At 26.8% G+C, this 14,796-nt stretch overlaps 1 protein-coding gene and 1 pseudogene across 1 annotated transcript; both read left to right on the forward strand.

Moving 5' to 3' along the window:
* The first annotated feature begins 2,454 nt into the window (after positions 1-2,454).
* Positions 2,455-3,058, forward strand: LOC149059221 (uncharacterized). Its single transcript, XM_089218061.1, has one exon. It carries the CDS (start codon positions 2,480-2,482, stop codon positions 3,056-3,058), a length of 579 nt encoding a protein of 192 aa, XP_089074187.1. The 5' UTR covers positions 2,455-2,479.
* Positions 3,059-5,973: 2,915 nt separating this feature from the next.
* LOC149059222 (uncharacterized) lies at positions 5,974-7,092 on the forward strand (annotated as a pseudogene).
* Positions 7,093-14,796: the final 7,704 nt, after the last annotated feature.

Here is a 14,796-nt window from a genome sequence, read left to right on the forward strand (position 1 = left end):
ATTTTTTCTGAGATTTTTGATTTTGTAAATATACCGCTATCACCCTCTTTGCCATAAGATCTGATGTCTACATAAATAAACTTACAGTTAGCATCTACAATCGCTAACAAAACAATTGAAAAAAAATCTTTATAGTTGAAAAACAACGATCCGCTATTCTTTGGTGAAAAAATACGAATATGTTTGCCATCAATGGCACCTGCACAATTCGGAAAATTCCATTTTTCCCAAAACTCTTTCGATATTTCTACCATGTCATTTTTGGTTGGTGGTGGTAATAATATGGGTGTCAATCGATTGCTCAAACTTTTCAATACTAGTCTCACAATACGCGTAATATAACTTTGGGAGATGCGAAAAGCAAAAGCTAGGGACCGAAAAGATTCTCCAGTCGCCATAAACCTGTTGAAAAAAAATTAAATTATAAAAATACTTGAATTTGTTGACAGCAATAAACATATAATATAAATAATGTTATTGTGGGTACCGTTCTTCTGTACATTAGGCAAGGCTGGTCATTAACGAGTTAAAATATTAATTTTGTTTTAACTTTTTAACTTAACTAATTACTTTTGGATTTTCATTAACTTAACTATTATCGTACTAAATATTTTTTTTTAATAAACGTGAACTTAACGAATTAATTTTTCATTTTAAGAAATAAGTTAAGTTCATTTTTTAAAGTTAAAAATTTTATAATATTCCAATCACTCTGTACTCTAATGAACACCCTGTTTATTTTTAATTTTAATAAAAGGTTTTTGTTATTAAATTATTATATCAAATAACAATAATAAATATTAATATAGGTAATATAGTACATAGATTAATGATTTATATAATGGAATGTTTTTCAATTATAAACATTGTTATACAAAACTTAGTTATTATTATTTATTTATTATTATAACTTATAATATAGGTTATATACCATATGGAAATGCTGTATAAAATATAAACATCATGATCTATAATTTATATATGGTTTTGAAAAAATAAAGTACTATAGCGTTGTGCCGTTGTGTAAAAAAAAATTAACTTTTTTTTAACTTAATAAAAAGTTTAAAAAAAATGGAATTAACTTTTAACTTAACTGAGTTAATCTAAAATTAAATTAACTTTTTGTTATTGGAGCCTATTAACTTAACTTAACTGAGTTAAAAAAAATCATTAACTTGCCCTGCCTTGACATGAGGTGCCGTATGGATAAGTGCAAATCGCACGGGTACAATTGCTGGCAGAATTATTAATAAATAAATAATCTTAATAGTATATGCAGAGTTGGGCAAAATTTTATCTAGATAATTATTCGAATAAAAAATTATTCGGATAATTTTCAAAGTTATTATTTGAATAAAAATTATACTAGTAAAAAATATGTATTGAAATTTAAAATTGGTTATAATTATTTATTTTCATTTTTGCTAAAATTATTTATTTACATTTTTGTTATTACTATTTACTACTATTTATAATTGTTGTAATTATTACGAAATAATATTCATATTATAATATTACTAAACTATTATTCAAAAAAATCTATCAAATTCTTTACTTTCCTCTATACATTTATTTTGGTTTTATATATAATATTTTTACATTTTTCCGAATAAAATAACATTTACAATCATCATCATGTAATTTAAAATACAATGCCAACTATTTGCCTCTTTTTAATTGCCAACCCTATGGTTACCCAAACAAAATGAACAAAAATTATTCGAATAATAACGTTTGAAATGTCATCTAAATAATCATCTAAATAAAATTGCATTCGAATAACGGCCAACTCTGAGTATATGTAGGCTATCACAAATTTGGTATTATTTTTGACATGAAAGATATATAAATTATTATAAATAATTAATGTTTATTAATATTAGTTATGTTTATATCATTGCAAGACTTATTGGATAAAAAAAATATATGTAATGTCAATAAATAAATATAATAATTATATTATATATTATACTATATTACATACAGTAAGTAAATTAATTGAAAGTCGTAGCTTTAATTCGAAATATAATTAAGATAGTAGTTAAAAAAATTTATAATGAATACTGACAAACAATTTATTAAATAATAAATGATTTTTTTTATGAATTTTAATTTTGAGCTGTAATCAAAATACAATATTTTTTCAACGAGTTTAGCTACTGTATATCAAATGTTATTTTATATACTATTTTATTTTATTTATATCATTACATTTTAATAAGTATTACTGAATTATATTAATGCAGTTGACGATTGTAAAAAGCGCTGGAAAAACATTAAGGACACATACAATAAAAAAAAGAGAAGTAGAAAGTTGGGTACTGGGTCTGCCATGAAAGAAAAACCATCAAAATGGATTCTTGAGGATGCTTTATCTTTTATGGATACAGCAATATATGAGAGACAGTAATAATATATGATACATTTTTATTTTTTGATGTATATAAAATGTAATTTAAATACTAATAATGTTATCATTATGATACTGAATAGGAGCGTAACAAATGTGTCCCACGAAGGAGATACAGTTGACGAAGATCACATAAGTTCAAATGATAATAGTGTTATCACACAAACGGAGCCTGAAATTGAAAATGTATCATTAGCATCAACTTTTGAGCCAGTAGCGGTAGCAGAGAAGTCGGAGAAAGTATCAACTAGTCAAAAACGATCAAAAAAAACGGAACTAGTCGATATTTTAAATAAAAGAAGTGAAGAAAGAATCCGTTTAATGCAAGAGCTTACAAAAACAGAAGAACCAGAGGACTCCATCGATGTTTTTTTCAAAAGTATGTCGCTTACAGTCAAACAATTTTCGCCGGAACTCAAAATAAAAGCAAAAATGGATGTACTCAAAGTTATAAACGAATTGGAACGTCAGAATTTAAAATCTTTGGATCAAACTGGCAGTACTTCCAATTATGTGTTTCCACAAAATATAAATTTCAGTCCTCAAGCATTTGTTCCAATAAATTATACAACCTATTCAGCACACTCCTCTGAACTTGATGGAAGTTCTTCAGAATCCAGGTGGACAGAAAATTTTCATAATAATTAATTATTATAATCATTGGAGCAATATTATCCTAGTTTTTATGTTTATGTTTCAACAGGAGTGTATTTTATTTATTTATAAAATCGTTATGTTTATTTTAAAAATGCTATAGGTACTAGCTAAATGACAGTAATGTTATTATTTTTATTTTCATTGAGACGATGTTTTGTTATTTTTATTAGTTATTTTCCTCAACTAAGTTATTTATACCTCAACTACTTAATTTATAGTTAACATTGGTTTTAAATTTGAAACTATTTTTAATTATGTTCCTTGGTTTCTTGTTACATAGTATCATTAATCATTAGTATTTAGAATCAATCGATGGTTATATTTTATAATAGTGATTGGCGAGAATGCGAGACTGTTATTCATAAACTCTCTTTTTTTAGAACATATTATATTATATTAAATCAATACATTTAAAACTAATATTATAATAGCACTTAGAGTTATAGAATTTGCTAATTTCGTTATTTTATATGAATAAATAAAACATTTACGTAAAAACGTATAAAAGTTATGTGTTAATCACGTGGCTGTTGCATATTTTAAGAAAAAAAGCTTACCTTAAAGTTACAGCTAATTTCTCCGCCGGTGAAATAGGCTCTCTCACTCTGTTTGTGCGATTTGATTTTATGTCGTCTTCAATTAAGTTTAGAACATAGTTAAATTGTTCCCAATTTAATCTAAAAAATTCTCTAAATTTTTTTTCATCGCTAAACAAATGTTTTTCAATTAAGATACTAAAAAATCCTTCTTTTTTTCTGGATTGAAACATATCATGAACTTCATTCGTCATAACTTGATCAATAATAATTTCTTCGTCTTCTATTTCTTCTAATAGAAGATTAATCAAAACTTTGTTACGCAACATGGTTCACAATTAAATTATTACAAATGATCGGAAATAAACAAGAGACTTGTGATCAATGCAACGCGCAAGGTTGTAATGATCGAATTAAATATGAAATATGAATATAATCTAATTCAAAATACGACGTGCCGCGCGTCTGTTGCGGCGCGTTTCGCAGTTAAAGGATTCGGCAGTCAGCCGCGCGGCTAAAATTTGAGTCGCGCCGCGTTAGCCGCGCCGGTCGCGCGTCACTAGACGCGTTCTAAGGAATCACACCTTAAGCGTCCCGTTACCCCGTCACCCGCCTCCAATGACGTTTCCAGTCCAGTGTAGTAGTCCGTGACGCATACACATCTACTTATCAGTTATCATTTTATCAACAAAATATTGTCAGAAATGACGTTTAGATATTTTAGCATATTGCTAGTTGCTACGTCCCTACTTATTATCATCAATATTGTTATTGTTTTGTGATATTAAAATATTATGTTATTAGCTCTAAACACGACTAAGGTATATGGTTATTCTTAATCCGTGGCTCTAAAAACGGGTATAGATAATATGATTGCGAAACGGCCTATACGAAAAATAAAAAGTTTTATAAAAATCATAATAATTATTTCATTTTAAAACACAAGTTTTAGGAGGAATGCGTTATTCTAGACAAAATAAGTAGAGGGATGAAAAATGTAAGTACAAAAAAGTAAAGGGATGCCATCCCTCCGTATCCCCCCCCCACTTCGACACTGGACCTAACCTTTATGCTGCGACTCGAGCTGGTAAGATGGCAAATCAACTGGAGGTTTGGAATTTAGAAGGCGGCTGAAGACATGATGGTGATTGGCATCCGGAACAAAAGAGATGGTACTGGAACGAGAACCGACGATAGGTAAAGCACTATTCGATGGATACGGCACAAGTTATCGGCGGCGGAGCGCAATCGACCGTATTATATTCGTCGTCGTCACGAGCATAGAATATAAAGGTGCGGACGGCTCGCAAAACCGGACCAGACTAAAGGTGACGTGGGGAACTTAGCCGTACGATACCCGGCGAGCCGTAGATAGGCAGACGCGCGGGACAGCGATATTTGCGGAACGCGACTTTGACCCTTGTCTCGGTGAAAATAACTTTATTCCAGTCACGACAGCTTATCAAGAACCAACATAATCTAATAAATATAACAGCATGAATTGCACATTTATAGTTATCATTTTGTGTACTGGAGGATTAATTTTTTTTATATATACAGGGTGATTTTTTTTATCAAAGAACACTCATTTTTTCAAAAAGTATTGACTTTTTTCAAAATATTTTTTTACATAGTTTCAAGTTGTTAAAAAACAACGTTTATATTAAAAAATATAATTTTTTAATATTTTTTATCTTTATCATTTTTTAAGTTTTTTTACTTTTTGAATGACAACATAGAGTTTTAATTTCATATTCCAAAGCAGAATATTTTTCTAAGTATTTTGATTCATAAAAATCGAATTTAGGACGAGTAGTTTATTAGTTATATGTAGGGGCCGGAATTATATTCTTTTGCATATTTTTTTTGAGGCTATGCAGTCAGACGGGGGTTCGAAATCTTTACAAATCATGAAGCCGGTTAATTAATGGCAAAAGTTTTTTTAGCATATTTGAGAATATTTCAAGATAAAAGAATATTTCGTACTATTAAGAATATTTGAGAATATATCGATTAATTTCTATAGACATTCGATATTTTTTGTTGCAGTGGCGTAAATAATAATAGTGTTATAAAATTGATACATTATATACGTATTATAACCATTAACCACCGTATAATGATATTTATGCTCTACATTAGTAATGTACTGTAATAGTCTGTAGTAGATAAGTGACTTATCTAAGATAACAAAATGGAATTATTACTAGGTACACTTCAAAAATAGCTAGCTCCAGGCGTTCGATTAGGTATTACTACATGAACCTACGGTACAACACTGCAGTGTCGCGTGTCGTGTAGTGTTGACATAGGTGGTATACATTATAGTTTCATTATATTTCAATAGTTACTTATTTTTACTTGTTCATAATGCCGAAAACACCATCAACTAAATTAAAAGATTTAATTTCACAGTGGATTCAACCATTAAATAAAAACAATATAAATTTTACAACTGATGGCACAACTCTTTTTTGTCAAGTGTGTAATAAAAATGTACCGTGCATTAAAAAGTCTCAGTTATCACAACACGTCGATACATTTTCACACCAAGAAGCTCAAAAACGTAAGTTAAACACTTCAAAACAATTGTTTTTATCAGAATCTAACTCTAAAAAAAATGTAAATGAATTTTATGAAGATTTATGTTTGAGTATTGTTGATGCTCTCAGATGCTGCACCGTACATGGTGAAAACGGGACAGTCACTAGCAGTTTTCTATCCCAACTTAATCCATGTTACATGTGTAGCTCACATGTTTAATAGGGTTGCAGAAAGGGTTAGAGAAATGTACCCAGACATAAATAAATTAATTAATAACATAAAAAAGTATTTCTAAAATCTCCATACCATGTACAAGTGTATAAAGAAATTTTACCAGATATTCCGTTACCCCCTGAACCAGTACTAACCAGATGGGGAACGTGGTTGGAAGCTGCTATTTTTAACTGTAATAATTTCCAAGGTTTAAAAAAAGTTATTGAAGAATTAAGTAGCCAAAAATCCCCCAGTCAGTCAATACTTAAATGTAAATCAGTTTTTGACATAGAAACCATACAAAACGATCTAATATTTATTAAGGCCCATTTTCTTGTTCTCGTAACATCCATCAAAAGTTTGGAAAAGTCTAATGTGTCTCTTGTTGATTCGATCAATCTAATTGAAAATACAATTGGTCAACTTCAAAAAATACCCGGAGAAAATGGAAATAAAATAAAAATAAAAATTGATCAACTTCAACAAAAAAATCAAGGGCTCATCATTTTGAAAAACGTAGCTAAAGTTTTGAATGGAAATAATGAAGTTCAACTTATAGACAATTTTTCACCGGCTATGATTACTGATTTGCAAAATGCTCCCGTGACTTCAGTTGACGTCGAACGTTCATTTAGCACGTATAAAAACATACTAACAGACCGTCGTACAAATATGACACCGGAACATATGGAGCAAAATATAGTTGTTAACTGTTTTCAAAAATTTTCGTAATTAAAAATACCTTATTGTGATTAATATAATTTAAAAAAATCATTTATATCAGTTTTATATTATTTGCTTAATTTTGTTGCATATTATGTACCTATTTATATCAGTTTTTTTGTATTACGCGTTTAATTATTTTACATATAAAAGCATATTTTTAGTTCAAGAGAATATATTAATAAAAAAGCATATTTATGGCATATTTTATTATGATTTTTAAAGAATATTGGAAGAATATTTTCAACTTTTTAAGAGAATATTAGCATCTTATTTTGGCTATTTTAAAAGAATATAATTCCGGCCCCTAGTTATATGTATTATTTAAAGTTTAGACAAGCGGATGAGTAGTGGACAAACATTTTGCGGGATAACCCCATACCACTCCACTCTGCCAATATAATTCAAGAATTGAAAAAAAAAATTACACTGAACTCATTACTAAAATATAAGATAAATAATTTAACATCAAAATCAAGTATAAACAATATAATAATGATAAAAATAAAATATAATTCTCAAATCATATTATATATTCATAATTTATCACAACGAAATAACGTGGTAAGAATCCATGTTCTCAATTAAAATAATTTAAATGCTTTCAGATATAAAAGAAACTTCTAAATTTAATATTTAAACCAGAAGCTAATTACAATGTCTCTTCACAATCAAAAGGAAAAAGATTTATTTCTACTGTAAATTTGATTTATAGTAAGATTGACATCAAAAAAATATTTAAATTTAAAATTTAAAACTTATCTGATGAATATTTAATTTACAATATTAATTATTATTCTTACTTAGTAATGCATGTGATATAATCCTAAAATAATTTATTTTACATAAGGCAGAAACGAAACCAACTTTGCTTACACCCGTTTGAACCCAAATCATGTAAGAGCTCTTAACACATATAAAAAAAATCTAATACTAAAAAAACTTAATCAAAAATATAAAAAAAAAATAATAATTAAAAAGCCAGTATGGTAGTATGGTTGAAGAAAGATAATATAATATTTTTTGGTTGGTTTGAGAAAATGTTTGTAGTATTGTAAGGGATATCAAGGAGTTCAAAAGGGACAGTAGTGGGTCACAATACTGTGTTGATAAGCTGTGACAGATTAATAGTAAGTGGCTGATATCACAGACCGTTGGATAATTGTGCAGTGTGCAGGGAGGAGAATCGTTCAGCAATAGTTTAAAGGAATAAGAAGGAAATATACTGCAGAATTTTTTAAATTTCAAAGAAAATAACTATTATAGAAAAATCTTCTCCTGGTTTTATATAAAATGTAATTTAATTTAATTATTATAATAATACATTTTAGTGAAATTATACATTATTAAAAAAACAAATTATATTGATATATAATAGGTATTGTAATTTGTAATAATACAGTTTTATAGTATTAAACTATATAATATTTACTTAAATATTTATCCATTTTCCAAATAAACATTAAAATCAAACAAATAATTAATCATTTTATACATTTTATTCATTTTATCATCATAAATTATACACAGTTTAATAACTATAATCAGAATTTACTGACTAAACTAACTTATTCAATTTGTTCTATACACCTCATTATTATTTGGTTAATGTTCATGTCAGATTAAATTTAAAGATGCATGTTTGATCATCTAATTATCTACTTCTCAAAGATATATATGTTTATGACAATGAACATATTATGAGTTGATTAAAACTGCATGCCAATGCAGTTTATCTAAATACCAAGAAGAGAAACAAATAATATGATATTAAGATATAGTATGTCAAAATAAATTTTAATATGTTCCTTTAATGTTTTATATCATAGCTCATTCCTTATATGATTTTTAAAACTTAGTCATTTTATAGCTATGAAAAAAATTATCTTTGTAATTCTAAATTATTTTCATTAATGTAATTATGATGTAAATTACAACTAAAATTTTACTTATTTTAGGTAGGTATTTAACAAATTTTTTACAGAATTGTAATTGTTTATTAAGTTATTTTACCCTTGTAAGCAATACAACTTAATATTTAATATTTTTTTAATATTACTGTAACTTTATCATTAATTATATTTAAGTTTATATCAAATGTGTTTTAAATAATATTATGAGTTCGGAACTTTCTAATTGTATTTAATATTATATTAGAAAACTATAGATTAGAATACTCCACATTATTTTTATTATAAAATGTAACATGACACATTTAAATATATAATTCAAAATGTAATATAATGTACAAAAACATGACAACAAAATACACAAAAAAATTTAAAATAAAATATATTGTAAAAATAATACTATCAAATATAACTTTTAAGTAATAAATGGTAGCATAATATATTACTTTAATTATATAATACCAGTAGTTGTTCGATTTTTTTATTAACTCTTAGCACATAGAATTAAAAATGTAATGGTAAAAAAAAAACTTTAAAATACTTAATTATAATGATACGGTCAAATGTATGTGACATATTAGGTATCTTAATTACATTTGAGTAATTATGGAGTATGCTTTGCAATTTTAATTTACCTTAATTAGTTATTAATTACATTATTTTAAAATTAATATAAACTATTATGTTTAGATAAAAGTTTTAATTTGTCAAAATGCTTATTAATACATTGCAGAAAATCAATTAAGGAAAAGCCAATCCATCAGAGATATTTTGTATTATCGGCTCCATAGTAAGCATAATTTTTGTGCTCGAAAAGAACAATGAATAGTATAATATAATAAGGAAGTCCAATTATAGTGCATGTATTATTTTGATTATTGTTGTTGTCTGAAGTTAATAATAAAACAATACCTGCCCAGTAAAAAGACAAAATAAATATTCTTATAATATTTTTAAAATTTAAATGTAATATGTTATATCAACAATATTAAAAATTTGATATATGATTTGTCTATACCATCTTACATAAGAGAAACTTCGGAATACAAACTTCTCGGCTTGGAAATGGGTACCTGAGGGGACTAGGCACCGACATTTAATTTTTTATTCCATTGACCACATACAACATGGCTTAAATTTTTATATTTTCCAGCCATACGGCGATAATTGGAAATAAAGGTCTACAAAAACTGTTTTAATTTAAAGGTGTAGAAAGTAGGTAGATAGGGTTCATGATGAAATTTGATCCCCAAGTGAGGTGTCTCTTACATGAGATGGTAATGACAAGTATGTACAATTTAAATGGAACTCAATATTTAAAATATTTCTATAAGTATTTTATTGTAACTACTTACATGACTGATTTGTAGGAAAAGGGCTCATTTATGCGTGTTTTAATTGAAATCTGAATTTAAGGTGTTACAATCATTTAATGTTTTTGAATATAACCTGGTGTGTAATTCTGTAAAAATAATTGAACAATGACTTACTATGAAATTATAACAATTTGATGTTTAATAGAAAATTTGAATAAAGCTGCTAATTTAAAAGCAATGTTTATAATTAAATTTTGTGATGTTAGTGCAAATGATAAATAAATAAAAAATATAATGATATAACCAACAATTTAACAGCTGATAAAGTTATTTTCATAAATAAAACGAATACTTATTATATTTTATTATTTTATAATAAAATATTATACACAATTCAATAGAGCTTTTCATTTATTATTTCAAATAAATAAAGTTTTATAGCACCTGTTATTCATCAGTTATGATGGCTTTCATAGGTATAACTTAATAAGGCAGAATCACTATCTTACCTACTTATAAAGGTTACTTATATATTGTAATTTATTACCTGTGTTTCTTCAACAATATTACCATTTGAATCTGAAATTGAATAATTGAATAATTTATTAATGATTGTTTCTGAGCTTCAATACAATTTATTCTAAAATTTGTTATTTATTTGAACCATTTATCATACCTATGCCACCCATAACTGAAATACCAATACAATTCCCTTGAATAGGTAATTCCAATCGTCTTGCTGGAATATCTGAAATTCATGATACAAAATTCAAAACATCTATTCAAATCAAATTAGGTAAAATAATAAAGTAGGTGGTATATTTGTTGTTTAGTCATCCAAGGCACTAGAAACACATAAGGATCGAAGCAGATGCTGGAGTATTAGGAGTATTTATCCTAACAACAAGCCTGAGTATGATGAATAATAAGTCGAATAATTTGTCCATAAATGAAATAGTAGGTAATCACCACTCATGAAAGAAGATTTCGTAAGAATAATCTTAGAAAATAAAAGTGTGTGTTGGTTATTACTGATTTAAAATCATACTATATATTATATACCAATTGTTTTCAATCAATTATTGATAAGCTATAAAAATGGATTGTGACAGGTCTTTTTTAAAAATTAAAAAAAGTTCATACAATGATATAGGAAATTATGAATGGATTGAATAATAATTTGCAATAGATAAAATGAAAGTTCAGATATTGTGTACTAACATAGGAAATCAATAATTAATTTTAATTGTGATCCCAGACTTAAACATATATTGTATACATTATTATATATTAAATTGTGTTGTAATTATTTTATAATATGCAAGGTATCAAAATTAAATTAATAAGTAATTTATTTAGATTGTTGTTAGTTTGTTTTCCCCTTCGCTTATAACATTAAATCGGACATAAGACTCGCATTTTGCTGGTCAAAATTATTCTCTATATTTGTTCCTAATGGACTTACACCCATGTAAATATATTTCTTAGTTGGTAACTGGTTTTATTAAGGGATTGAGAGTTTCATAAAGCATAACATATAAAATCAATACGATAATAATGATAAATCATACTTGCAAGCTTAATTTCGCATTTTGGACAATTCCATTCCGTGAACGTTTTAATAGAACTACAAATCCTATGTGAACCTCTGAACCTACATGATCTGCAAATAATGATTTTCCATGCGCTGTTTGGTGATTAAAAAAATATATTAATAAAACTTGTATTATAGTATAATAATGATACTATATACATAATATACAATTTTGCTGACATTTTTCAACACTGCAAAGCACTTATGCATATTTCTTTATTAGTTATATGGCTTTAGATCTACAGTCTTGAAATGGACATAAATATTATGAAATATGGATAACTTACTACATCGAATAAAATATAATTTTCTAAGACCTCCCAGCCTTCAATAATTTTATTTTTATCTTATACTTAAATAAAGAGACCATTATTCTATCTTGTAGGTACTTTATTGTTCTCTTTTAAAATTGTATGTTTTTTTTAAGAACAAATTTGAATATTATTGATTATTAAGAGGGAATAACACCAGTGTCCAGTATTTGTTGTCTCAGTGTCTCAGTCTTACAAACGCGTGATATAGCAAATGTACGCCCAGCAGTTCACGTTTTATTTTGTTAGTTTAAAAATTAGAGCAAATAGACAATATATGGAACTGCATGGTAAGAACATTATCTGTGTTTTGTTGTTTTGTTGGAAGTTTTTTTCACGTTAATTCAGTTTTTAAGTGAGTTAGTGGTCGAAGTGGCTTAAAATAAGTGGAGGGATGCCTAAATTTTCATAATTTTCTTAATTATTATGGTTTAGTTGGCTCACACACATCAAAAGATTGGAGGTGGAGAAGAATTGTACCTTATCTAAACCTTATTTATAATAAAATTTTCCATATATTAATATTCATTTTTGGTTTTTCAGTTTGGTGACTTAATTGTTGATATATTTAAATTGTTATATAATATTTATATAATTATATTTTTATTGAAAACGTAAAACACATCATATGCATGTATATATAATTTTTCTACGTGCAGTCTATCAATATGAGTTCTAATAGTATACATTATACACAGTAGGTGTAATAAAACCAAGTTTGGACATGTTAATGATAATTTTTAACTGTGTTGCCTTAGTAAAGTTGATGGAAAACATTTTAAAAAGCTTACATTTAACAGTTAACCTAATTATTTTTTAACTAAGTTAAATTAAAATGTATATGAATATTTTCAATTAACTTATTAACTAAAGTTAATATTATTATTAGATTAAATTGAAAAATCATCGTATTGAAATAAATTGTTTACGAAAACTCCAATATAAATTGATAATATTTGTATATAATTAAAGTAGGGATGCATTATTTTGGGCAAAATAAGAGATTGAAAATGTGAATTATAAAAAGAAAGTACTCAAAACGAAGATTGTGCTTCTATTATTGAAGAAATTGGTAAAAAAAACTAATACGGAAATAAATATAGTTGAAGCCTACAGAATTAATTCTACTACGTCAAAACAAAATATAATAGTAGCTAGATTATATTCACTTGAAATGCGTAAAATCTAATTCGCAAAATTAAATTGCTAGGATTATAGCGATTATATGATAAGCAGTAAGTGGGCAAAGGAAAAGGTGTTCATCAATGAGCGGCTAACAAAATTGAAAAGGATGCTATTTTCTCAAACTAGGTTAGAAACTAAAAATAAGCAATATATATTTATCTGGTTATCCAATTCTGATACGAGTATTCTGGTAAGAAAAAATGAAAATGAAAATATTATAAGTCAGATAATCTGACGACATCGAAATACTGTAATTATAGTTAATATCTTAATAATTTAAAATATTTTAAGTAATTTCAAATTTTTCAAATGAATAATAATATGCTAAGTGTAGATAATATTTTAAATTCTATTTATGTTGATTCGTTAGTAGATATACCTTTGACTAATGATAGTTTTTCCGTTTTTCAAATTAATATAAGTAGTATTAAGGCACATTTTAATGATGTATTTGTAGCCTTATTAGACTCAGTAAATAATCTTTTTAGTTTTATTGTATTATGTGAAACCTGGCTTCTGAATGATTTTGAATTTAAATTAAATGGCTATAAAACTATTAATTCATTAGGGGCATTAAATAAATGTGATGATGTTACTGTATTGGTAAGAGAATCTTTAAACGTAATAAAACGTACGTTGCACCAGCACCGCCCATTAAAAAATTTTGACTTTTTATATTTCATAATTAGTACGCAAATAGCTTGAATTTGCATGACTAATTTTGCAATTTGCACGACATCGGTGTCTCCGGAATCGTAAAAATCAACGGACGGTACTGGTGAAACATTTCGCCAACACCGCCCGACCAAAAAAAAGGAAATTTTTATATTTTTATAGAACTATCATTTAGCACGTATTTAGCATGAATTTGCACGACTATCGCCGAAATTTGCACGATCATCACTTCCGTGCGAAATCGTTTCTAGTAATTAGGGCGTTTCGCCAGCACCGCCCCAGAGTGAAAATTTTTAAATTTCTAAAATTGAACCACACCATCATTTAGAACGCATTTAGCATGAATTTGCACGACTATAGTCGAAATTCGCACGATCGTCAAATCCTTGCCAAATCTCCAGTATTGTAAATCAAATTATAAAAAATCCAACTTAATAAAAACCATAAGTAGAATATAAAATCTATATTTAACAAAAAATTTACAGTAATAGCAGAACTTTTCAGAAACCAACAATGTTCAAATGGACTTGTTGGGCATTGTTGGAATTTGTTGGCCTCCACTTTTTAGCTGAACCACCATATATTTTGTACTACCAACTTCATACCTAGCATTACATTTTTATTGAAACCGTTTAAAAAACCTACCAACACGTCATAACAGTGTTTTTTACAAAATTTTTCAAATATTGATTTTTTAATCAGTTAATTTTTTATAAGGAATC

The sequence above is a fragment of the Diuraphis noxia genome, unplaced genomic scaffold (genome assembly GCF_037042655.1).
Source record: "Diuraphis noxia isolate RWA-SAM2 unplaced genomic scaffold, SU_Dnox_SAM2 contig0001, whole genome shotgun sequence".
NCBI lineage: Eukaryota > Metazoa > Arthropoda > Insecta > Hemiptera > Aphididae > Diuraphis > Diuraphis noxia.

What these genes read in the sequence shown, in the direction of transcription:
- LOC149059221 (XM_089218061.1), top strand. Translation starts at nt 2,480, where the DNA reads ATGATACTGAATAGGAGCGTAACAAATGTGTCCCACGAAGGAGATACA.